General features: G+C 35.9%; 1 protein-coding gene across 7 annotated transcripts in view; it reads right to left on the bottom strand.

The window, feature by feature from the left end:
- MYO9A (myosin IXA) overlaps positions 1-24,967 on the bottom strand; it is a 312,565-nt gene that overhangs the window by 83,482 nt on the left and 204,116 nt on the right. For all 7 annotated transcript variants that reach the window (XM_031935820.1, XM_023220687.2, XM_023220686.2 and 4 more), the window contains exons 19-25: positions 21,842-21,964; positions 11,326-11,406; positions 9,958-10,068; positions 8,978-9,100; positions 7,226-7,375; positions 5,699-6,018; positions 3,465-5,036 (exon numbers count right to left, since the gene is read on the bottom strand). In XM_031935820.1, the coding sequence (XP_031791680.1) occupies positions 3,465-5,036; positions 5,699-6,018; positions 7,226-7,375; positions 8,978-9,100; positions 9,958-10,068; positions 11,326-11,406; positions 21,842-21,964 (2,480 nt within the window). The remainder of the gene's footprint in view (positions 1-3,464; positions 5,037-5,698; positions 6,019-7,225; positions 7,376-8,977; positions 9,101-9,957; positions 10,069-11,325; positions 11,407-21,841; positions 21,965-24,967) is intronic.

Consider the following 24,967-nt stretch of genomic DNA (forward strand, 5'->3'; position numbering starts at 1 on the left):
AAAAAAAAAAAAAAAAAAAAAAGAATAGTAGCTGCAAAATGAAACTCAAGAAATAAAACAGATCTGATGAGGAGGAAAGGAAAATACCAAATCCCTGGATCTTTAGAATACTAGTCTTACAAGGGGCCTTTCCATCTAATCATTATAAAATATCTGAAAAATAGCCATCCAGTGATGAGGATCTCATTATCTTTTACACTGAGATAGCTCCTATTGGTTAGAAAACTCCTTCTGAAATCTTTCTTTGTAGCTTTCGTCCGTTGTCTGAGTTTTAAAACTTGACGTTGAGGCCGGGCGCAGTGGCTCATGCCTGTAATCCCAGCAGTTTGGGAGGCCGAGGCAGGCGGATCACCTGAGGTCAGGAGTTTGAGACCAGCCTGGTCAACATGGCAAAACTCTGTCTCTACTAAAAATACAAAAATTAGCTGGGTGTGGTGGCAAGCGCCTGTAATCCCAGGTACTTGGGAGGCTGAGGCAGCAGAATCACTTGAACCCAGGAGGCAGAGGTTGCAGTGAGCCAAGATTGTGCCACTGCTTACTCTAGCCTGGGTGACAAGAGGGAAACTCTATCTGAAAAAAACCAAAAAACAAACAAAAAGCTTCATGTTGAATAGAATAAAATCAACACTGGCAGGATAAGATATTGTTATCAAACTTAAAAGTATGCTCCAGACCATATAGGTATTACAGTGTTAGCTTATGAAAACTTAATTTTGATTGAATAACTGTATGATGAGACTATTTTATCATTAAATTCTGGGCAGAAATAGATGTCAGAATCTGATGAAAAAGTGTATATAACCTGCACCTTCATGGCCCCAATTACCTATATTAACTCAGTACCATGAGTCTCAACAACATATTGATAATCTCTCCTGAGTAGAACTGTAAGCTCCTTGAGAATCATATCTTACTTGCAAGCACAGTGCTGGCTAAAATTAGACACTAATTTATGATACTAGTTGGTAGATTAATTGTTCTTCCATTCAAAATCTTTCATTTACTTTTTAGAAAAGAAAGTCTAGGACACATAAGAAATTATCTTGCCCTTTGCCTCCATGCAATAAGCCCAAAACAAATACAAATAGATGCAATCTTTGCTAGCTAAAGTCTTCATAGAGATCTCCCTTTTTTGTATGTAATATATGTAAGCCGAGCAATCCTAGCTTGTCCTAAAGGATTCTCTTCTGGCTATCAAAATCTCTCTTGCCACAGTTGAGCCTCCTGGACCTTCATTTATCCTCCAAAGAGAAACAACGATTAATAGAATCTTGATAGTACTTGACCACTGCAATTAACCTTTTAACTCACAGCAATTTTTAGACTTCACCATGATTTTTTTTGTCCTCTTTCATTAAACAGTTAAAAACTACTGTGTACTCATCATGATCCACTACAGTACAAAAGGGACACTAACCTAGTATTACTTTCTAATCATAAAACCCAATGCCGATCCTTAATGATAAAATGCAAGTTCTAGTCCCAGCTATTCTCTAAATATATGATCCTGAATAAGTCATTTCACCTCTATGGGCCCCAGCGGCCTTATCTATAACATGTAGGAACTAGACTACATAATTCAGAAGCACCAACATTTATGATTCTACAAAATGTTCATGTTTCTAGTATTACTTATACAACAGGATGAGATTTAAAGTATGAATTCTACCTGTAGAGTTTAATGTAATCTAATATACAATAATTTTAAAGATAAGTAGACCATTAATAAAGCAATAAAGGAAATCAGTTCAAATAGACCTACAACTATATATCTTAGAAAAATAAGATAAGTAATTCACAAGGATGATTAATATTTTTTGGAATCCACAATTAAGTTTTCTACAAAACAAATTCATGGATCCCAACAGCTACTTTATAAGTGTATACACCTATAATACAAACACACACATAAATGTCATAACTAACAGACATTAAAGAAGAATATTAAAGAGCTCATTTACAGATATGCATGGAATAGCATGTATCACTAAACTTAGAATGAGAGGGAATATGTTTTTAACACTCTCTTATGGGTGCATATGCTACACAGAGCCTTTGAACTTCTGGGAAATCTGTAGGTTAATGGGTGGGAATAATACTTAAAGCTGTCACTAAGCTCAACTGCACTTTATAATACTATAGAAACTCTTGGTGGAGAAATAAATTATTGATCATCTCTTGCCCACATTTACAAAGGATTTCTCTAAAATCCATATGAAATTTTAAAGGGTGGAATATTTAAATGTTCGGGTTATACATAAATGGAGAGAAAAGGTTATTTTAATTGTTAATGTAAAATTTACTTTTTTAGCCCAAAGATACAGCCCTCCTTTCATTTCAATGATGATATTCTCCCACAAGAACCAAAAGAATCTACCAAATACAAAGACAATACAAGTATCTTCAATTTTGTTAAATTTGTTTTTATGCACCACTTAAAAATGCTTTTCTCATGACTACCACTAGTTTAAAAAAGTATAAAGAAATTCTACTTAGGGCTGGGCATGGTGGCTCACACCTGTAATCCTAGCAATTTGGGGGGCAGAGGCGGGTGGATAACCTGAGGTCAGGAGTTTGAAACCAGCCTGACCAATATGGTGAAACCCCGTCTCTATTAAAAATACAAAAATTAGCCAGGCATGGTGGCGTGCACCTGTAGTCCCAGCTACTCAGAAGGCTGAGACAGAAGAACTGCTTGAACCCAGGAGGCAGAGGTTGCAGTTAGTTGAGATCATACCACTGCACTCCAGCCTGGGTGACAGAGTGAGACTCCATTTATTAAAAAAAAAAAAAAAAAAAAAAGAAATTCTATTTATATGAGGTATAAAAAGTAAACTCTTGGAAACAGAAAGTAGAATGATGGTTGCCAGGGGCTAGAAGGAAAAGCAGAGTTGTTCAATGGGTACAGAGTTTTATTTTACAAGAAGAAAAAGTTCTAGAGATCTTTTGCAAAACAAACAGTTAACACTACTGTACTGTATTATTTAAAAATGGCTAAGATGGGAAATTTTATGTTATGTGTTTATCACACACAAAGAAGTAAAATGAATGTAATGATGATCATAAATAGGCCAACAGCCGTAATAAAACAAATTAACTTCTTTAAAGCCTGAAATGAACAACCTTGGACTACTAAACCTCACAGCTGTAAAGCAACCAGTATTCGGTGAATGCCTACTATGTTTACAGGCACTGTACTGCCCTTCACAAATGCTTCTCACTTAATGGGGAGGAACCCAGTATTTACTCTACTATTCATGATTAGTCAAGGATTCCTAGGGTATAACTACAACCAACTTCAGGTGATGGTAGAGTCAACAATTAGGGAATATTTTTACAAAGAGAAAATGGCCAAGTTGAGCAGCCACTTTACACAAATAGTTGGAGCAGAACAAGGCATCTTAATAAAAATACTTCAAGAAGTTTCCCATTTATACATAAACATAAATAAATGTTTCACTTACAGGGGAATATTCATATTGTCCTTTGGAGTGAAGAAAATGGGCCTAGTATTTCCCTCTCTGGAAAGGTCATCAGAATTGTGGCTATAAGACTGAGTTGGCCTAAAGTGTTCTCTTTTTGAAATGCGATTATTAGAGAGTTTACAGGCTACATTCAGCTGGGCACCCATTCTGTCTGTCTTGGATAATTCCTTAACAGTACTAGATTGGCATGGACTTCCTTTTCTTTCAAAGAACACGGTGACAGGTCTATCCTTTGGGGGTAAGTGAGCAGAGGAGCTGTCTTTTTGGGCAAGAGCTGCATCTTTTACTGATAGGGACCCCATTACATTAAGTTCTCCCTTATTTGAGGTATTTAAGCTGAGGAGAGAGGATGGCCTCTCTACTCTCTGCTTTGACTGATAGGAAGATGGTGCCACCAAACACTCTCCAATTCTTGGCTTTTCAATTGTCTTGAACGCTTTGCGCTCCTTCTCTAAAATATCTGTTTGCTGGCGAATCTGTTCCATCATCTCTTTTTCATTCTGTTGCTGCAATTGCTTTTGCCTTTCTTCCTTCTCAGTGTTTAGCTTTTCTAACTTCTTAAGCATAGGATTAGAAGACTCTGTATTCAAAGAAGGAACAATTTGATCTTCTCCTGAGCAGTGATACCTTCTAGCTTCCCTGTTGATATCCAAAGTAAGAGCTTCCCCTGGTGTGTCTTCATTTTCCAATAGTTTGTTTCTTTGGATACTTGTGTCTAGTTGGGAATTTGTTTTCAGTGGGTCTTGTTGAGGGATATAAAAAAAAGTAGGCAGACTATTTGAAATGAAGGAGTCTTTCAGCTGTGGTTTACAGGTAATAGACTCAGAACTGCAGACCACTTTTTCCTTCATAGTTCCATCCTTCAAATGCTCTGCATAGCTAGTCTCATTTGAGGCACTGAGGGCATTGTCCCGTGAATCAAATTTCGGACTGCTGGATATCTTAGGTGATGGAAACAGCAAGTCTCCTTCATCTGAAATTACAGACTCTAGTTTGCTCTTTTGGCTTTCCTCAGAGCTCAGAAGTTCCAAGCTTCCTTGAGAGCTCTCACTATCAGGTGTACCCCGTGGAGACTGAAGGCCTTCAGGCACCAATTCTGTAGACCATCTGCGATCCTCTGAAGGAGAAACACCACCAAGAGAACGAACTTTCAGCAATTCTAAGCTAAATATAGCTTGCTCTAGTTCTCTCATTCTCCTACTTTCTCTTTTAGCCCGGCCTACTTTTTTCTGATGGAGATCCTCCAAGGATCTGGGTCTCTCTCTTACAAGCACACCTTCCTGCAAGTCCACACCACTCTGGCTTTGGGCTCTCTCCTGCTGCTTGTTTGGTGACTCCTTCAAGCTGTCCACCGAACTTTCATGGCTAATTCGATTACTCTCTATTACAGATTTACATTCCTCTATGGCTTTTATTCTGTTGTCAAAAGAACAATCCTCCCATTCTGAAGGGTCTGAACCCTGAATTTCCAGAGATCCATATCCTTTAATATTCACCAATCCAAGTTCTGGTTTTGTTTCTCTTAGCCTTTGTTCTTTTAAAGCTTTAAATCTATATAAAAACAGACAAAATGGGTTACAGAAATAGTTACCACTGAAGAGAACATATTTCCTGAGAATTTAAGAAAAAATGCAGAGTTGTAAAATCTTTTTACAATACCTAAGTACTTCTTAAATTAACTTGAATGCACATTTTACAATTTTCCTATTTCCATGAGTCAGATGATATTTCATTAAGTGTATTACTTCTACCTGGGCATTTCAGTCAAAATGTAAACTAATTCAGAAGTAAAGTTCTCATTTTAATATTAGCTTTATTTTAAAGTAAACCTCAAACTAAAGTGAAATTTTAATTTAAGTGTGAAATAAAGTGAAATTTTAATTTAAGTGTGAAATTACAGTTTCTGAAAGTAAAAACAGTTGAATATTGCCAATTTTGTAAGATTCGGCCTAAGGTAAAAGTTAATTCTTAGCAGTTATGATCACAGACCATGTAGATTTTCGATCCAATTTAATTCAATAAAATCTTATTTAACTTCCATTATAGACAATACAATGTGGGTTAAAATCAGTAAAAGTATCACAGTATAGTGGAAAAGAAATTGTATACGACCAATTCTAATACAAATTAGACAAGTGTTAACGCAGAGGTATAAACAAAGTACTTGGGAAGAAAGAAAAAAAGCAAGTATTATAGTATAGTATAGAGATTACCTTTGTCTTGCTCTGAATCCTCTACATGTTGATTGCAAAAGGATAATTTTTTTCCTTTGTTCTTGGTACCTTTTACTTTCCCTGTAGGCTTTCCATCTTGCTTGTATGCAAATAGCAGCCATGTGCCTGCGCCTATAGTGATCTCTCCATTTCTGCTGGATAACGATGGCTGCAGCCCGTAGCTCCAAGTACCGTTGCCTCTCTAAGTGAGCACGCCAGGAAGCTTGGAGAAGAGCAGCTGCGCTAGCCATAACAAAAGCATCCTTCTGCACAGCTGCATCTCTGACTTGCTTCTGATTTAGGTAATTCCTCCAGAATCTCTGTGGGGAAGGCAAAATAACAGAAACTGGTTGTCATATCTTACACTGCATTTTCACAGGAAAAAAAGAGAATAAATTTCTTATGTCATAATTACAGGTTAAGTGCCTATGTAGCTAAATTCTTAGTGATTAAAAATAAGTTTTCTGGCCAGGCGCGGTGGCTCACGTCTGTAATCCCAGCACTTTTGGAGGCTAAGGCAGGCGGATCATGAGGTCAGGAGATCGAAACCATCCTGGCTAACAGTGAAACTAAAATACATCTCTACTAAAAATACCATCTCTACTAAAAGAAAAAAAAAAAAAAAATTAGCTGGGCGTGGTGGTGGGCACCTGTAGTCCCAGCTACTGAAGAGGCTGAGGCAGGAGAATGGCATGAACCTGGGAGGTGGAGCTTGCAGTGAGCCGAGTTCATGCCACTCCACTCCAGCCTGGGCGACAGACAGAGTCTGTCTCAAAAAAATAGAAAATAAAAAAATTAGTTTTCTACAAAAGCAGAAAGTGCAACTGAAAAAGATAAATAGAAAAAAGTTTTCTCTTCCAGATATGTTTGGCTAAAACAGCTATTTTAAATACTATAACCTTGATGGAGTTAATTACAGAACTTAATTTAAAATTTTTGGATGATTTCATGCCCTTCAAATTATTAATAATTTTAACATATTATATTCTTTTGTTACAATTTGCCCAAATAACACTAATGGGTTTAAGGTAATCCTGACACACATTCCAAAGATGAAGATACTAAAGATTTTCTTGCACAAATGGAAAAGATATTATGGAAATGATATAAATCAATGAGGGCATTAATAAAACAAATAAATGTAAAATAAGGTACCTATCATCCAAAATGAGTGTCTAAAACCAACAGTATATATAAACTCTCAAACATCACTCCAAAAACCGTTAAATAAAAATAATTATGTCAACAAATATTAGGTAACTCCTTAGCCCCTACTCAGACTTCACAAGATATTATAACTACAAATTCAATTTAATTTAAATTCAATGGAATCAATATTTATTAATAGTCTATTATATGCCAGATAATCTGTTGGGTGTTACGAGCACTTCAAAAGTGGGTATGACATATTCTCATTTCTGAAGTTTACATTATTATTGAAAATGTTTTACAGTAAAAAGGTTCTGGTTACTAAACAAAGGCCAAATAAATTAGTCAATCTCATGCAAAGAATCCTTTGCTTCTCACCTGGATAACAACAGATGCTTGTCTCAGATGGAGGAAATGCTGCCTACACAGCAAGACCCTGAACCATCGCTGCAACAATATGATTCTGCGGAGCACCTCTTGGTGAAGCAGATCTTGTAAGTGCTGTCGTTCCTGCTCCTTTAGAAAGACCTACCAAAAGGAAGGTGAGGAATGCAGCGTAAGAAGAAATGAGAAATTTATTTCATGAATCATCTTTTCTGTGATAAGCTTTTAGAGAAGAACAAACACAGTGGCAGGCATGTAAATGAAGTACTGATAAATATTCCTACAGATTTATCCAAAGTAGTCACTCTCAAATTGAAATGGAGACAGTAGAATAAGGAAGGTGAGCTGGGTGTGGTGCTACATGCCTATAACCCCTAGCTACTCAGAAGGCTGAAACAGGAAGGTTGCTTAAGCCCAGGAGTTCAAGTTCTATGGCAAAATAGAGAGATCCGGTCTCAAAAAAAAAAAAAAAAAAAAAAAGACAGAAAAAAAGGAAGGTAAGCAAGGGAGGAAGGGAGAGAGAAATGACAAGGTCAGCAAGAGTATCAAAATTCCAGCACCAGAGATTATGCTATATTACTCCATTGGGGAAACCACTGCTATAAGTAAATGTATTACTGGTAATAAATCATATTTTTCAAGGGTGTTGGGGTGGGGAAAAAAGTTGAAAACCACAGATCTTGAAGCTTGAATCATATAATGAATAAACCAATGATAACAGTCTTTTTGAAACCCAGAGTGCATTAAGCTTCTCACTGTCCAAAGTTATTAATAAGTTTATTTTATTTACTCCTTCATTCCACTAATGTTTAGGGTTTGGGAGGCTGCAAAGGTGAAGGAGACATATCCCTTTAGAAACAGGAATTATACCTCTCATTTGAGATCAGGTAGATATTATATACCCAAAGAGGAAGATGGTAAACTAATAAGGGCCAGAGACAAAACATCCCACTTGAGTAACACAAAGAGTTGAAAATAATAATAAAGGCATGCACAGGAGACAATGGGACAATTAATCTCCATAAAAAAAGATATTAAGTAATGTGAAGCCACAATATGAAGGTTCTCAAAAAAGAGAAAGATGTTTGTATTTAATAAGGAGGTTATGAGGGGGTTATTATCAAGCAGGAGGCAGACATAAAGAACTAAGTATATTAAGATAATAATTTTAATATTATGAGAATAAATTAAATGGAATGACAAATACACTAGAATCAGATAAGTAAGCTGTTCACTGTATAAGCAATGTAGATGAGAAGAGATAAGGAATAAAAATAAAATGGAAGCAGTAGTAATGGAGAAACAGAAGGTGATGTGAGAATCTCTTTGTAAAAGGAAAAAACATCCCTAAAACTTTGTGAAAGGATTAAAGTGAATGGTATGCTAAAGACAATTATGGTTTCTAGACTGAGAAACTGGAAAAGGGGTGACAGAGAAAGAAAGTATTTGATAAATTTAAGACCAGATGAATCTTAAATTCATCTTGGGCAAGCTGACTTGGAGATTACAGTAGAACATCTATGGAGAGATGATTTTTAGGCAGTTAAAATTATAGTCAGAACTAGAGCACTGGCCAGAGCTCTGTGATTAATATTGACTATATAATTAAATAAAAACCTGGGTCTAACCAATTGTCTTCTGATATCTGATTCACTATCTTTTTAATAAACAATCTCATAGGTAAAAATTATTATTTTTTAAATAAATGCACTCAATTTTGACAAGAGCTATACAGATTATATTTACCATGGTTTTTCCAACTTGATAATTATCTGGATTAAGATTCATTTTCCTGAAGTAATCCTGAATGTTAAATTTGGATGGAATAATATTTCGGGGAAGAAGTACATGGAAGTGGCTCACAAAATCCTGAAAAATAATTTTAAAAATTGTAAAATCAGAAAGTAGTGTATGTAAACAAGACCTTAAACTAATTATCATTTTATTAATCTTTTCCTCTTTCTTTTAAACAGGGTGAAACCAAGAAGTGCATGTTAATTTAAGATATAATAAAAGGTTAATTCAAAAAACATAGGAGGCGGAGAAAGATATTGGGTTCTACATATCGTATCATCAAAAGGGAATGAGAGGAAAAAAAAAAGGGCAGAGGCTAATTATCCCTTTTGAGGAAGCTTTATAAAAGACCAAAGAAAAAGTTATTTAACAAGAACCTAAAATTTCTATCAGGAAAAAAAAAAAGCAAAACGTGGCAGGATAACTGAGAATGAGGCTTTCCGTCCCAGTAACAGCAAACACTTGCTCAGTTGCTGAACAGCTTCAATACAATTTCCATACCCACAGCAGCAATTGCTGATAAGAGTAGCTGTGAGCCTTCTTGGCAGCTTACTATGAAAGAAAATTCTGCTGAGAAAACTTTAGGGAAAACCAAATGGAATCTTTTCACTAGATAGTTCTCATTGAAATATTTCAGTTACTGGAGAGGTCAGTGCAAAGAATTGTTATATCAGGAGTAAACAGTATTAGCAAACATTCTGATCAAATGAGAATAACCAAGTACTGGATTCTATTACAATAATCTTAATGAGATTGCTGCCATCCAATCAAAGTAAATACTGTCTATCCCTTTTCAATTCCGTATACAAAACGTGAAATGGAAAGGAAGAATTAAGAGAAATAAGTAAGCCCTAAAGAAATAATAAGCAAGATATGTGGGAATCATTTACTTGATGTGTCTAAATATGTAAATATCACTATAAAAACAGAACCTGGAAAGAATATTTGGAGCTGTATCCTGATTGGCGAATTCGAACTGTTTCCAGCATTCCAGTATATCGAAGCTGTCTAAGTACCAAGGCATCATTGAACCTCAAGGGCAGCTAAAGCAAATGGAAAAAAGATTAACCCAGAACAGTAGATCTCCAAATTATCTGTTTATAAGCATGGCTAACTGTTGAGTATCTAGAAATTGATTGGAGGTTGTCTGGTTAAGATATATAATAACTAAGCTGATAGGTAAGGCAAGCTCACCTCTCAGCTGGTAGCTTCAGAGAAGTTCTGACTGCCCAACCCTAGGGAAAAGAGAGAAACCAAGCTTCCAGGCTTCTCTGGTTGTGAAGAGAGAGGACCTTAAAAGCTCAAAAAGAATGTAATCACCCCCAGAGGCCACACAGTCCAATCACTACAAAATCTGTAACAAGATAACCTACAACTGGGTGTGGTGGCTCACACCTGTAATCCCAGCACTTTGGGAGGCCAAGGTCACTTGAGGTCAGGAGTTCAAGACCAGCCTGGCCAACATGGCAAATTCCCGTCTCTACTAAAAATACAAAAATTAGCTGGGTGTGGTGGTGCACACTGGTAGTCCCAGTTACTTGGGAGGCTGAGACAGGAGAAATGCTTGAAACCAGGAGGTGGAGATTGCAGTGAGGTGAGATTATACCATTGCACTCCAGCCTGGGTGATAGAATGAGAGTCTGTCTCAAAAAAAAAAAAAAAGAAAGAAAAGAAAACTCTTTTCTGACAGGACTTCAAGAGGTATTTGCTTCTCAAATTCTTGGTGATGCTAAATCAAATCCATATAAACACCTTACAGGCAGGTAAATACGGAAAAATCCATTGAAAGTATTTATAAAACACTACTTTCTTTATAAATATTATAGTTAGTGCTTCCTCTCCACTTATTCTTTTTTTTTTTTTTTCTGTTGCTGTTTTTTTTTTTTTTTATTATTATACTTTAAGTTCTAGGGTACATGTGCATAACGTGCAGGTTTGTTACATATGTATATATGTGCCATGTTGGTGTGCTGCACCCATCAACTCGTCAGCACCCATCAATTCATCATTTATATCAGGTATAACTCCCCAATGCAATCCCTCCCCCCTCCCCCCTCCCCATGATAGGCCCCATTGTGTGATGTTCCCCTTCCCGAGTCCAAGTGAGCTCATTGTTCAGTTCCCACCTATGAGTGAGAACATGCGGTGTTTGGTTTTCTCTTCTTGTGATAGTTTGCTAAGAATGATGGTTTCCAGCTGCATCCATGTCCCTACAAAGGACGCAAACTCTGCTTAAAAGTATTTAAAGCTCAGTTTGAAGTAAGCTGAGATATGTGCTCTCATTTATAGGACATTTTTACCTTTTCAGCATTAGAGCGGATGCATTTTACAAAATATGGTTCTGCTTGACCAAGTGTTTCCATTAGCTTGCTTAATGATGTCTGCAACAGAAAGCAATATAATTATCATACTCTCCCATTCCAAACTATTAACAAACAACGTATAAATATAATCAATATGCTGGCAAAACATTCAAAAAGTAGAGGCACACATAGCAAGAGGTTTGTTTTTGAAAAGCACATTGTGTATATTCTTATACTGGTTAAATTATGGATAATTAAGGATAAGGATGGTAGTTTGGTATTAAAGCAGATAGCCTGGAAATAGTAAATATCGCAGATGTATTTCAGAATAATCAAATGTAGAACTTTTTTTCACTTTTCTTCACATTTCATGAAACAATTTTATTCAAACTCATGTATCCTACAACTTTTAAAATGATTCAGGAGGGTATCCAGTAAGGTAGTACTCCCTTGCTTTACTTTAAATGTCTACAGAGTATGTAATGATATCCCTTTTTTTATTCCTGATAATGGTAATTTGTACATTCTCTCTTTCTTCCTGATTAGTGCTTAGAAGTTTATCAACTCTTTGATTTGCTCAGCCCAAGCTTGGTGGCTCACGCCTATAATCCCAACACTTTGGAAGGCCGAGGCGGGCGGACCACCTGAGGTCAGGAGTTTGAGACCAGCCTGGCCAACATGGCGAAACCCCATCTCTACTAAAAAAAATACAAAAATTAGCCAGGCATGGTGGTGCCTGGCTGAAGCACGAGAATTACTTAAACCTGGGAGGTGTGGGTTGCAGTAAGCCGAGATGGTGCCACTGCACTCCAGCCTGGGCAACAAAGTAAGACTCTCTCAAAAAAAAAAATTTTTTTTTTCATCTGCTTGAAGAACCAGCTTTTGGTGTCAGTGTTTTTTTTGTCTATTTTTCTGTTTTTCATTTCATTGAATTCTGCTGTTATCTTTATTATTTACTTCTCTCTGCTTGCACTGGGTTTCATATATTCTTTTTATAGTCTATTAAAGTAGAAATTTAGATTATTGAATTGAGACATATCTCCTTTTTCAATAAAAGCATTTAGTGATATAAATTAACCTTGGAGCACTGCTTTAGCTGCATTGCACAAATTTTGATATTTCATTTTATTTAAAATATTTTAAAATTTTCCTTCCTCTAAAAAATGTATTATTTAGAAGTCTGTTTTATATATTCGAAATATTTGGGGATTGATATTTTTCTTTGATTTCTGGTTTAATTCTATTACAAATACAACATTTTATATGATTTTAACTCAAATTTATTAAGGTTTTATGGCCTAGTTTATGATCTACGTTGGCAAGTATTTCATGGGCACTTAAAATGAATGTATATTCTGCAATTCTTGGCTAGGCTGTTCTATAAATTTCAATTTGGTCAAGTAGGTTAATCATTCTATTCAAGTCTTCCATGTCCTTCCTAATTGTCTACTGACCCTATCAATTACCAAGAGGTATGCTGAAGTTTCCAAGCATTGCAGATGCAGATCTGTCCATTTTTCTTTTAATTCTATCAGTTTTTGGTTCAGATATTTGGGAGCTCTGTTATTAGATGAATACACATGTAAGACTTTGTAAATTGCACCTTTTATCATTATGAAATTATCTCCCTTTATCCCTGGTAGTTTTCTCTGTTCTGAAGTCTACTTTGTCTGACTCTACTATAGTCACTATAGCTTTCTTTTGGTTTTTGTTTGCATGGTTTATTTTTTTCATTTTTTTTAACCCTTTAGTATCATTGTATTTAAAGAGGTTTCTTGTAGATAACATACAGTTAGGTCTTATTTTATCCAATCAGATAATATCCATTTCTTAATTGGACTGTTTAGAGCATTTACATTGTTAATAATTAGTATGGTTGGATTTAGGGCTACCAGTTTTATTACTGGCCTTCTGTTTGTCCTCTCTCATTTGTTCCTCCCTTCCTCCTCTTACTCCCTGCCTGTTTAAAATAGACTTTTGGAGCAGTTTTAGGTTCACAGCAAAAATGAGCAGAACATACAGAGAATTCCCACATGCCCCTTTACCCTCACATGCACAACTTCCCCTATAATTAACATCTTGCATTAGTGTGTTATGTGATGAACCAATACTGACACATGATTTTATAGTCCATAATATGCATTAGGGTTCACTCTTTATGTTGCACATTCTATGGGTTTAAACAAATATATAGACATTTATTCACCATTGCAGTAACATATAGATTAATCTGACTAAAGTCCTCTATGCTCTGCCTACTCATCCTCCCTCAACTAGATTCTGGCAACTACTGATCTTTTTTACTGTCTCCATAGTTTTGCTTTTTCCAGAATGTCATATATCTGGAATCTTACGGTATGTAACCTTTCCATATTGGCTTCCTTCACTCAGTAATATGTATTTAAGGTTCCTCTAAGTCTTTTCATGGCTTGAAAGCTCATTTCTTTTTAGTGTTGAATAATACTCCATTGTCTGAATGTACCATAGTTTGTTAATCCATCCACCTACTGAAGGATGTCTTGACTGTTTCCAAGTTTTACCAATTATGAATAAGGCTGCTATGAATATCCGTGTACAGGTTATTGTGTGGACATAAGTTTTCAGCTCATTTAGGTAAATACCAAGAAGTTGTTACTGCTGGATCATATGGTAAAAATATAGTTTTATAAGAAACTGTCAAACTGTTTTCCAAAGAGGCTGCACCATTTGGCATTCCCACCAGCAATGAATGAGTGTTCCTGTTGCTCCACATTCTCACCAGCATTTGGTGTTCTCATTGCTTTGGACTTTTGTCATTCCAATAGCTGTGCTGTGGTATCTCATTTTTGTTAATTTGCAATTCCCTAGTAACATATAATGTGGAACATCTTTTCATATGCTTATTTGCCATCTGTGTACTTCCTTTGGTGAGGTGCCCCTCCCCTCTGTTCAATATACTTAATATTCCATATTAATTTATCTACTTTTCAGCTATTTTTGTACTGCATTTTAGTAGCTGCTCTAGGGATTACAATATACAAACCTAACTTGTCACAGTCTACTTAGGAGTCAACATTTCACAAGTTCAAGTAAAACAAAGAAGTCTTAGAACTATATATAGACCTCTGTTACTGTTGTGAAATTTATTACATCAACATACAAATTTTTAAACTTTTCAGTGTTCATTTTTCTTGCAAATGCTATTGTAGTATAATATACATAGGGCTTGGCACAGTGTCACATGCCTGTAGCCACAGCTACTTGTGAAGCTGAGAAGGGAGGATAGCTTAAGCCCAGAAGTTGGAGTACAGCCTGGGCAACATTTTATGAGATGCTGTCTCAAAATAATGACAATAACAATACACATAAAATATTAAAATCATAAGTGTAGATGATGACTTTTTACAAAAGGAAGATGTTCTTGTAACTAGAACCCAAATTAAATATATGTGTGTGTGTGTGTGTGTATACATATGTATAAAATCAGAACCTCAGAAGCCCCTTTGTGCCCCATCCCATTTAATTTAGCAAGGTCACTGTACATAAGCTATGTACTCATATTTCCACACCCCAACCAAGGGTAATTATTATTCTTCCTTTTAAGATGATAAGTTACTTTAACCTACTATTAAAGTTCATATGAATGGAAAAATAAACCATGTACTATTTTGTATTTGTTGCATACAATTATATTCTGTAAATTTTCAGGGCTGTATATTAGTGATCCATTATTTGGCATTACTACCATTAAACTATCCATTAAGAGATGAGTATTTTGTTGTTTCCAGTTTATTATGAAAAATTTTGCTATGAACATACTTGTCTTTTAACTGTATTTTTTTTTTTTTTTTTGAGATGGAGTCTCGCTCAGTTGCCCAGGCTGGAGTGCAGGGGTGCAATCTCGGCTCACTGCAAGCTCCGCCTCCTGGGTTCACACCATTCTCCTCCCTCCGCCTCCCGAGTAGCTGGGACTACAGGCACCCGCCACCACACCCGGCTAATTTTTTACATTTTTAGTAGAGACGGGGTTTCACCATGTAAGCCAGGATGGTCTCAATCTCCTGACCTCGTGATCCACCCTCCTCGGCCTCCCAAAGTGCTGGGATTACAGGCGTGAGCCACCGCGCCTGGCCATTAACTGTTTTCCAATATGCTTGTATCAATTTACATTTCAACAGTACCATATAGGAGTTCTGAATACTCCCTAATCTTGCCAACATGTTGTATAATCAGTTTATTTCAGCCATTTTGGCGAGTATGTAATAGCATTGCTTTGTGGTATTAATTGGCATTTCCCTCATGAATCATAATATTGAACAGGTTTTATACAGGTGTATTGGTCTTCTGGATATCATCTTTTATAAATTGCCTATTTGAGACTTTTGTCCATTTGTCTATTAGGTTTTCTTCCTTTTAATAGTTCTTCATATGTTACATATATGAGTCCTTTTTTAGTCTTGCTCTTCTTCTTCTTTTAATGGTGACTTTTTTGGTTTAAACAGTTTTATTGAAATAAAATCTACATACTATTAAAATATATACATTGTAGTTCACAAATCAATGAGTTTTAGTAAATTTACACAGCTATGCCACTATCACTACAGTCCAGTTTCAGAACTCCTCTATCACCCCCAAAAAGCTCCTTTCTGCCCATTTGCAGTCAATAACCACTTACCAATCTGCTTCCTGCTGCTATAAACTATCTTTTAAAAAAATATAATCTTTTTAGATGACTTTTTCTCTTATTATAAAAGTAATATGTAGCTATTCTAGAAAACTTAATACACACATATATGTCCAGAGAATATCAGCTTGGGTTTAATTTGACTAATGACTAAATTCTTAGAGCTATAAATTAAAAGCAGGTTAATTTCTTCAAACCAATCAGCCTTTTCAAAGGGAATTCATACTTTTACAAAAAAAACAAGCTTAATGTATCCTACATCTTCCTTATACCCACAGTTAGAAAGACTCCTAGGGAAGAGAAAAATTTAGTTTCCCCTACTTGAAGCAAAGAGTATGTTCACTGTTGATACAATGGCAGATATATTTCCTAGCAACCTGTGGATCCCTAGGCAGCTGAGCATGGAGAGGAGCAGCAGCTTTATCAGTAAGTTTTAGTAGCTATAACAAGCAACAACGTGTATGACCAATTATATTAGGAGAAAGCCACACAACTTCTTTTAAAAAACTACTAAGTAGAGACACAGTGCTATGAAGTGACCAGACTTTGACATACAGGTCCATGTATAAACACTGCACAGTTCTTTGCTTTATGATCAAGTTATATCATCCCAGTCATAACTTAAGGCTTTACCTACTTTGAAAGTCTGGTGATCAAAGGAACTGACTCATTAAAATCTAACATTAGCCTGCAGAAGACAAACTCTCGAGAGTTAATGTTTTAGAGTACAGTGAAGGTGGTAATTTACCAAAAGGCTGAAATAATACAGAAAATATACATTACAGTCTACCATATTGTTACTTGTTTCTATTTATCAGTCTGAATTTTCTTTTTCCTTTTTTTATTGAGTATATTTTATGGTTCCATTTTAGTTCTGCTACCACCTTACTAACTGTTAACTCTTTTTTAAAGGATTATTCTAGGATTTGCACCTTTATCACAGTCTACCTTCAAATAATACTATACCATGTTCTGTATAGTGTAAAAGCTTAGCAACAGTATATTTCCACTTAGTACCACTTTACATGTTTTGGGATACTTTTATTATACATTTTATTTCTACCCCACAATATACTATTATTTTTGTTTTCTAGAGCCAATTATTTTAAAAAGAGAAAAGGATTTTTTTTTCTTTCTTTCTTGAGACAGAGTCTCACTCTGTTGTCCAGGCTGGAGTGCAGTGGTGCAATCTCGGCTCACTGCAACCTCCACCTCCTGGGTTCAAGCGATTCTCCTGCCTCAGCCTCCCAAGTAGCTGGGATTACAGGCACCCGTCACCATGCCTGGCTAATGTTTGTATTTTTAGTAGAGATGGGGATTCACCATGTTGGCCAGGCTCGTCTTGAACTCCTGACCTTGGGTGATCTGTCCGCCTCAGCCTCCCAAAGTGCTGGGATTACAGGTTTCAGCCACCACGTCTGTCCAAGAAAATGTGTTTTTAAAATATTAGCCTACATTTCTATCATTCTGGCACTATTCATGTTTTGTGTAAATTCAAATTTCCATGTGGTTTTCCCATCATTTTTCTTTCATGTTTAAAATTTCTGATATTATAGATCTGCTGGTAATAAATTATCTCAGCTTTTTTGGTCTGAAAATGTCTCTACTTAACCTTTCACCACACATAGAATTCTAGGGTGACTTTTCTTCTCTTTTTGGTCTTTTAAAGATAGCACTCTCTTGTCTTATGGCTTTGATAGTTTCTGATGATCTTCACTTTGTTACACAAAATGTCTCTTTTCTCCCTCTGGCTAAGTTTAAGATGCTCTCTTTTTAATTGGTTTTAGCAATTTGATATAATGTGCCTTGGTGTGTTTTTGTTTGCTCTGATTGTGGTTTACTGAGATTCTTTGATCTCTGTAGTTTTTTCTTCCCATCAAATCAGAAAATATTTTGGTCATTATTTCTTCAAATATGTTTTTCTGTGCCCTCCTCCCTTTCCTCTCCTGAGATTCCAATTACACCTATGTTAGACTGCATCATATTGCTCCATAAGTTATTGCTATTTTTGTTTTTTTACATCTTTGTTGCTTTCTCTGGGCTTTAATAACTTCTGAACTAACAGATGTTAATCCAATTTTGTTTATTTTTTATTGTCAAATATTACATATTTAATCTCTAAAAGTTTCATTTTAGTCTTTTTCATATCTTCATTTTTTTCTTTTTCATAATACAAACGGCCCTTATTGTTTCCAACAGGCAGTGAAAGAAAGGAGAGGACAGAACAACTCTATCTCCTGAGGAAGTGTCCAGAGACTCTGTCATCACCTTCCAAAATAAAGAATCTATTTTGTTCTCATCATATTCATATTTTTTGTTATATCTTTGGGCATATTTAAAAGATACATTATAGCTAATTTGACATTCTTACCTACTATTTACATGGTCTTCATCATTTTAAAGTCTGTCTCTAAATATTGATTTTCTTCCCCCCTTGTTATGGGTTATTTTTTTCCTGACTCTTTCTCTGCCTTGTGATTTCTCATTGGATGTTAGACACTGTGTTTTACATTGTTGGATTTTGTTGTATTCCTTTAAAGAGCGACAAACATTTTTCTGGGCCGGGCGTGGTGGCTCAAGCCTGTAATCCCAGCACTTTGGGAGGCCGAGACGGGCGGATCACGAGGTCAGGAGATCGAGACCATCCTGGCTAACACGGTGAAACCCCATCTCTACTAAAATACAAAAAATTAGCCGGGCGTGTTGGCGGGTGCCTGTAGTCCCAGCTACTCGGGAGGCTGAGGCAGGAGAATGGCGTGAACCCGGGAGGCAGAGCTTGCAGTGAGCTGAGATCCAGCCACTGCACTCCAGCCTGGGCGACAGAGCGAGACTCCGTCTCAAAAAAAAAAAAGAGTGACAAACATTTTTCTTAACATGCAGTTAAGTTACTTAGGATCAGTCTGATTCTTTTAAGACTTGATTTTTAGTTTTGTGAGAGCAGGGCCAGAGCAGCCTTTACATTAGGACTATGTTGGTCTCACTGCTAAAACAATGTCTTTCTGAGGATTCTACCTAATGCCTCATGTAATAAAAGGTCATTTCACTCTGGCTGATGAGAACAGAACTACTCCTCTAATACTGTGTAAATACCAGAAATTGTTAGGTCAACAGGATTTAGGTGATTAGAATAATCATTCTTTCCCCAATCTCATGGAATTTTAATCCACATATGCAGAGATCAGTAGTCAGTCACAGAGACTCAAGGAGACCCCTCAGCAGTCTAGTTCTTTCTCTTATACCATGTCCTTCTCCTCTTTACTCTGCCTCACAAATTCTAGTTGCCTCTACCTTTCTATCTCCATCTCTTCAGTTAGCAAGACCACTGGCATTTGTTTGGGTTTCTTCTTCCTGAGCTGTAGCAAATTATCTTAGGTGTTAATCTGGGGCTTTCCTCATTTATTTCCCCTATTCTCACAGATTGGAACCCTGTAATGCTTACTAATATCTGAAAACATTTGACTCATAATATCTTTTGTTCAATTTCTGGTTGTTTATAGCAGAAGGGCAATTCCTGTACCAGTTAATCCTTTGTGAGTTCTATGATATCATTTTCATGAAAATAAGCATTCAAGGAAGGGCACAGAGTCAAAGACGGCTGGGTGCCATCCATTTTGACCACCTGCAATTTCCTCATCTACTGCTTGGTTTCCTCACCTTTATAATAAATATAATAGTAATTATCCTAGAACAATTGGAAAAAAACTTAGACAACACCTATTAGAAAATGCATATGTGTGGCCAGGCGCGGTGGCTCAAGCCTTTAATCCCAGCACTTTGGGAGGCCAAGACGGGCGGATCACGAGGTCAGGAGATCGAGACCATCCTGGCTAACATAGTGAAACCCCGTCTCTACTAAAAAATACAAAAAACTAGCTGGGCGAGGTGGCGGGCGCCTGTAGTCCCAGCTACTCGGGAGGCTGAGGCAGGAGAATGGCGTAAACCCGGGAGGCGGAGCTTGCAGTGAGCTGAGATCCGGCCACTGCACTCCAGCCCGGGAGATAGAGCGAGACTCTGTCTCAAAAAAAAAAAAGAAAAAGAAAATGCATATGTGTAAATTTTTGGCAAAGGGCCTAGAAAACATACTATACATTGGTCATTATCTATGGATGGTAGATGACTTTCACTTGTTTTTGCTCATCTATATTTTCCAAATAATCAAAAATTAACTCATTACTTTTGTAATAACTTAATGGTCTAATAGAAATATTAAAGAGGACTCTTTTTCTAAAAATTAAATATAATTCATGAATATAAATTAAGAATATGTAAATTTGGAAGGATTTTAAAAGACACAATAGGATTGTGATTATAACTAAGTTTTTATTGTACTAGCTATATGGTATTCTTCAAATTAAAGAATGATTTTGGTATATGTGGCATCTGTAAAAGATTCAAGGTAACAAAACAAAGGACACTTAACAGCTTAATAATTCTACCTTTCATAATCATGAGATTAATGTTCCCTTTTCAGACATTGAGCTCACCAAATTACCTTTTGATCAGAATTTGGCTTCCCACATGGATTTGCTAATCAGGGAGAAATATGCTAATAAACTAACCATTGTATTAAGTCTGCTTATGACTCATATTTATGTTGTATATTAATAAACATATCACTCAACGTGATTTTTTTTTCTATAACCCATTAATCTTTGCATTTCTAATCCACAAAGTCTGGATTGTGAGGACAGCAGCAAGGTAAAGACAGACGTTCCCCAAGCACTATCTTCTCATTCTTCCCAACCAAATGCCATTAACCCATATGATTATTAAGAAGGATTTTTAAAATTCATGGCAGTGATTTCATTATACTCAATTCCCTTTCCTTTAAGCTTATTTGCACATATATGAGTTATATGGCTCCTTGATCTTGCTTTTTCTCTTTTTTTTTTTTTTTTTTTTAAAAGAGAAGGCATGTGACCAAACAGCCTTCACAGATTCAAATTTTCCTTTAGGCCTATGGTGAGAATTCCCTAAAATAAAATGATATTTCTAGCCCACAATTTGAAGAACTGTGCCTAAAAATCACACGATACATTAGTAGATAATTTATGTTCAAACATCCTAGCTGTAAAAGAAGCATTTTTAAAAGTGTTAACATATACAGATACATCTATCACGAATAAGGAAATTTTTATTCAACAGTGAGCATTGCTTCTGTGATATAAACATGAAATAGAGTAAAATTATGCAAAGCATTGTTACCTACCAGATATTTGCTTATTTTCATAAATATGTACCAAATGAAAAGATCTTAGAAGATAGATGATTTAAGAATGGAAGAGGCAATTTAAAAAGGAATCTGAAAACAATTATTCTGGAAGAAATTTGGCTTTTAGGAATAAATATTATCCTAAATATGATAATATAAATATTATCACATTTATTCCTAAAAGTCCCCCAAAAAAGAACTGGATTTCTATGTAGACAAAAGTAAAATAAATACACAGAAAAGAACCCTTCAGCCTCATTTAGTTAACTATCAATGGCAGCAGCATGAGGTTTAAGTAGGGAAAAAAAAATACATCATTATGCTAACAGTGACATTATCTAAGCAGCAGGGTTTAAAGGCAGATTTGTTTGTAACATCAATTTTCTGCTTTCTCCTCACAATGAAAATAACAAATATTGAGATAGCCATTATCCAGACATATGTGGATGAAAAACAAAGGCATGTGACTTTTTTTTTTTTTCATCTTTGGTTCTTCTTTCCAAAACGATCAGTAATATGTGATCATTTTGTCATATAAATTAAAATCCCATTTGAGTTCCCTGCAGATCACTTTAACCTTTCAATGACAATCTGAAAGATACAGATTCTTATTTGTTTTAAGCAAAACAGGAAATAACCTGAAACTGGGCACTGATGCTGGGAGGTTTTTTCTTCTTGTGTAAATGAAGAAGAGACTTGGTAATGCGATCTTGTAGTGTCAGTCTTGTCAGGTGCTTTAAAGAATTTACTTCTAGCAAGTGCTGAAAGAAGAGAAAAAATAAATTGCTCACATAAATTAATCTAACAATAAGTCAAAATTCTCAGCCAGTTTTCATCAGTTCCTATCTATATGATCATTTCCCATCTTAAATGACTGTGATGAATATGAAAGACTGATATCCAACATTCATTCTATTCTCTAAAAAGAAAAGTACACTTCACAAACTCTCTTGCATCTAGAGTTCTGGATATGGTTTAAGTTTACCAATAAAAGGCCCACATGTGAAACTGGGAACGTGTAACTGAGGAAGAGGCTCTGGCTACTAGTTCTGCTTCTGCTAGCAAAAATGCACATACTTTATGTACCTTTTTTCTGTGGTTCCAGCACCCAGGCACTAGTTTTGTGAATGCTCAGAAGCAGAGTGCAGAACATTTGTGTTGTCATCACAACTATACTAAATGCAGCTTAGCCCTGGAGCAAATAGTTGTAGCAGTTTTCGCCAGATGGCTAAATTACACCACAGGCAGTGTATACCTGCAAGTAGCAGCTGTACTGACAGCTTCCTGATTTCCTAGCTTTCTAATTACATCTAGGGACATTTCTGCAAATGTTATTTTAACATGTAACTTCTAATGATTTTTTAAGTGCCTACTTAATTCTCTTTCTACTTAAAAATATCTACTGTAATTATTGTTATCTCAAACTGAATCCTGACTCACAGAGACAACAACTAAATACCAGGGCGACAGTCAGTGTGCCAGGGACATACACAAAAACAAAGCATAGGCTGGGCACGGTGGCTCATGCCTGCAAACCCAGCACTTTGGGAGACTGAGGTGGGCGGATCACGAGGTCAGGAGTTCGAGACCAGCCTGGCTAACACAGTGACACCCCATCTCTACTAAAAATAGAAAAATTAGGCAGGCATGGTGGCGTGTGTCTGTAGTCCCAGTTACTCGGGAGGCTGAGGCAGGAGAACTGCTTGAACCCAGGAGGCAGAGGTGGCAGCGAGCCAAGATCACACCACTGCACACCAGCCCGAGCGACAATGAGAGACTCCGTCAAAAAAAAAAAAACAAAAAAACAAAACTAAACTAAAAAACAAAGCATAGTCCCTATTAAGCCTCATCATGATGTACTATACTATAAATAGGAAAATAGGAGTTAGACACGAAGCAACTAAAGTATACAAAGTAAAGATAGTTAAACTACACAATATTTATGGTAGTGAGTTTGTAAATGGAAAGAATGTATCTATACCGATGTAAACTATATGTTATTTAAAAAGTAGTAAAAAGTCAATGTATGAGAAACACAAGATTGTGTTAAAAACATCACAAATTTTCAAGTCTAAAGGTATTTATTTTGACAATATAAACATTAAAATAACAAAACCATGCAAATTGAAAGAAGTACAACACACATGTAAACAATCTGAATTAAGGAAATGTTATTTCCTACAAATGAAAAGGTTTATCATCTGTATGTAAAAAAAAACTTGTAAAAATTATTAAATAGATATCACAATAAAAAAAGGGCAGATGATCTGACGAGGCAATTCTCAAAGTACAAATGGTAAGTAACAAAATCACAATCCATTCAATCTCACCTGTATTGAAGGAAAATGCCATTTCTTTTAAAAAAGGTTTTCTGCATCAGTTTGGCAAATACAGTAAAGACTGACAAGAGTCAGTATTCATGAGGTGGTGGGGAAACAGACATACACTATATACTCACTGTTCTTAGGAATGTAAATTATTATAACTTTCCTGACGAGAAATTTCAAATCTAGGTATTTATTCTAAGGAGTTATCAAACAAGATCTATGTTTTTTATAATAATATACTTCAAAAATAGTGAAAAATTATAGAGATATGCAATTATATAGAATTATTTATATAAAGTACGCTTCATTTACACAACTGAATACTCTGCAGCTCATAAAGTTACTGTAAACCTATATTTCCTGACATGGGAAAATATTTGCAAACACTATTGATCAAAAAAAAAAAAAAGCCATGTAAAACAACATACATGTAAAAAGGGTATTTGTGCTAAATATTAGACAGTTTTGTTTTACTTTTATTGGCACTTTTGAATTATCACAGCTTCACTGTATGTATACTCATGAAAAATAATTTTTCATACTAGTCAAGAATCAATTAGAAGAATTCATAGGTTACCCTCATGTAAAAACAAATTAGCATTGAAGCCTAAAATAATTCCCCCACTTCTACTTTTAAGATACTATTGAGAAAAAGACCTTGGAAATAAAGTTTGAGTTTAAATTGTTTTTCACTATGAAAAAAACACCAGAGGGACTATGTAAAATAAAATAACTACTAAAAAATCTTTGCTGTCAGGTACATTGTAAACGTTTGTAAAACCAAACATGACATACATTTCTGCCTCAGTCATTCCAATTTTTTTTCATTTGCTTGTAATACTCTATTGCCGGGCTTTCACAAGACTTGGTTTTACTTGGCACTGAATTTGTAGTTTAAATGTAACTTTCTCAGAAAGTTCTTGCTTAAATAATGAAAAAAATAGCCCACTTCTATGTCAATTACATGTCACTTACTGTTCAACACCGCATATAATATATTCTAAATTATATTTTCATTTATTTGTTAATTTGTATATTGTCATCTTCTCTAAAAAATAACCTCCTGGAGTGCCAGGCACTGTGGTTCAGGCCTGTAATCCCAGCACAGTCAAGGCAGGCAGATCACCTGAGCTCAGGAGTTGCAGACCAGCCTGGGCAACATGGCAAGGTCTCTTCCCTAAAGTACAAAAATTAGCCAGGCGTGGTGGCGAGTGCCTGCGGTCCTAGCTATTCAGGAGGTGGAGATACGGGAGGATTGCTTGAGCTCAGGGCCAGAGGCTGCAGTGAACCGGGATTGTGCCACTGCACTCCAGCCTGGGTGACAGAGCGAGACACTGTCTCAAAAAATAAAAAATAAATAAAAGATAACCTCCCAGAGGATTCTGACTGTACTGTTCATCCCTGTACCCTCAATTTCTAAAATAGTGTCTGCTTCAG

The sequence above is a fragment of the Piliocolobus tephrosceles genome, chromosome 6 (genome assembly GCF_002776525.5).
Source record: "Piliocolobus tephrosceles isolate RC106 chromosome 6, ASM277652v3, whole genome shotgun sequence".
NCBI classification, from domain to species: Eukaryota; Metazoa; Chordata; class Mammalia; order Primates; family Cercopithecidae; genus Piliocolobus; species Piliocolobus tephrosceles.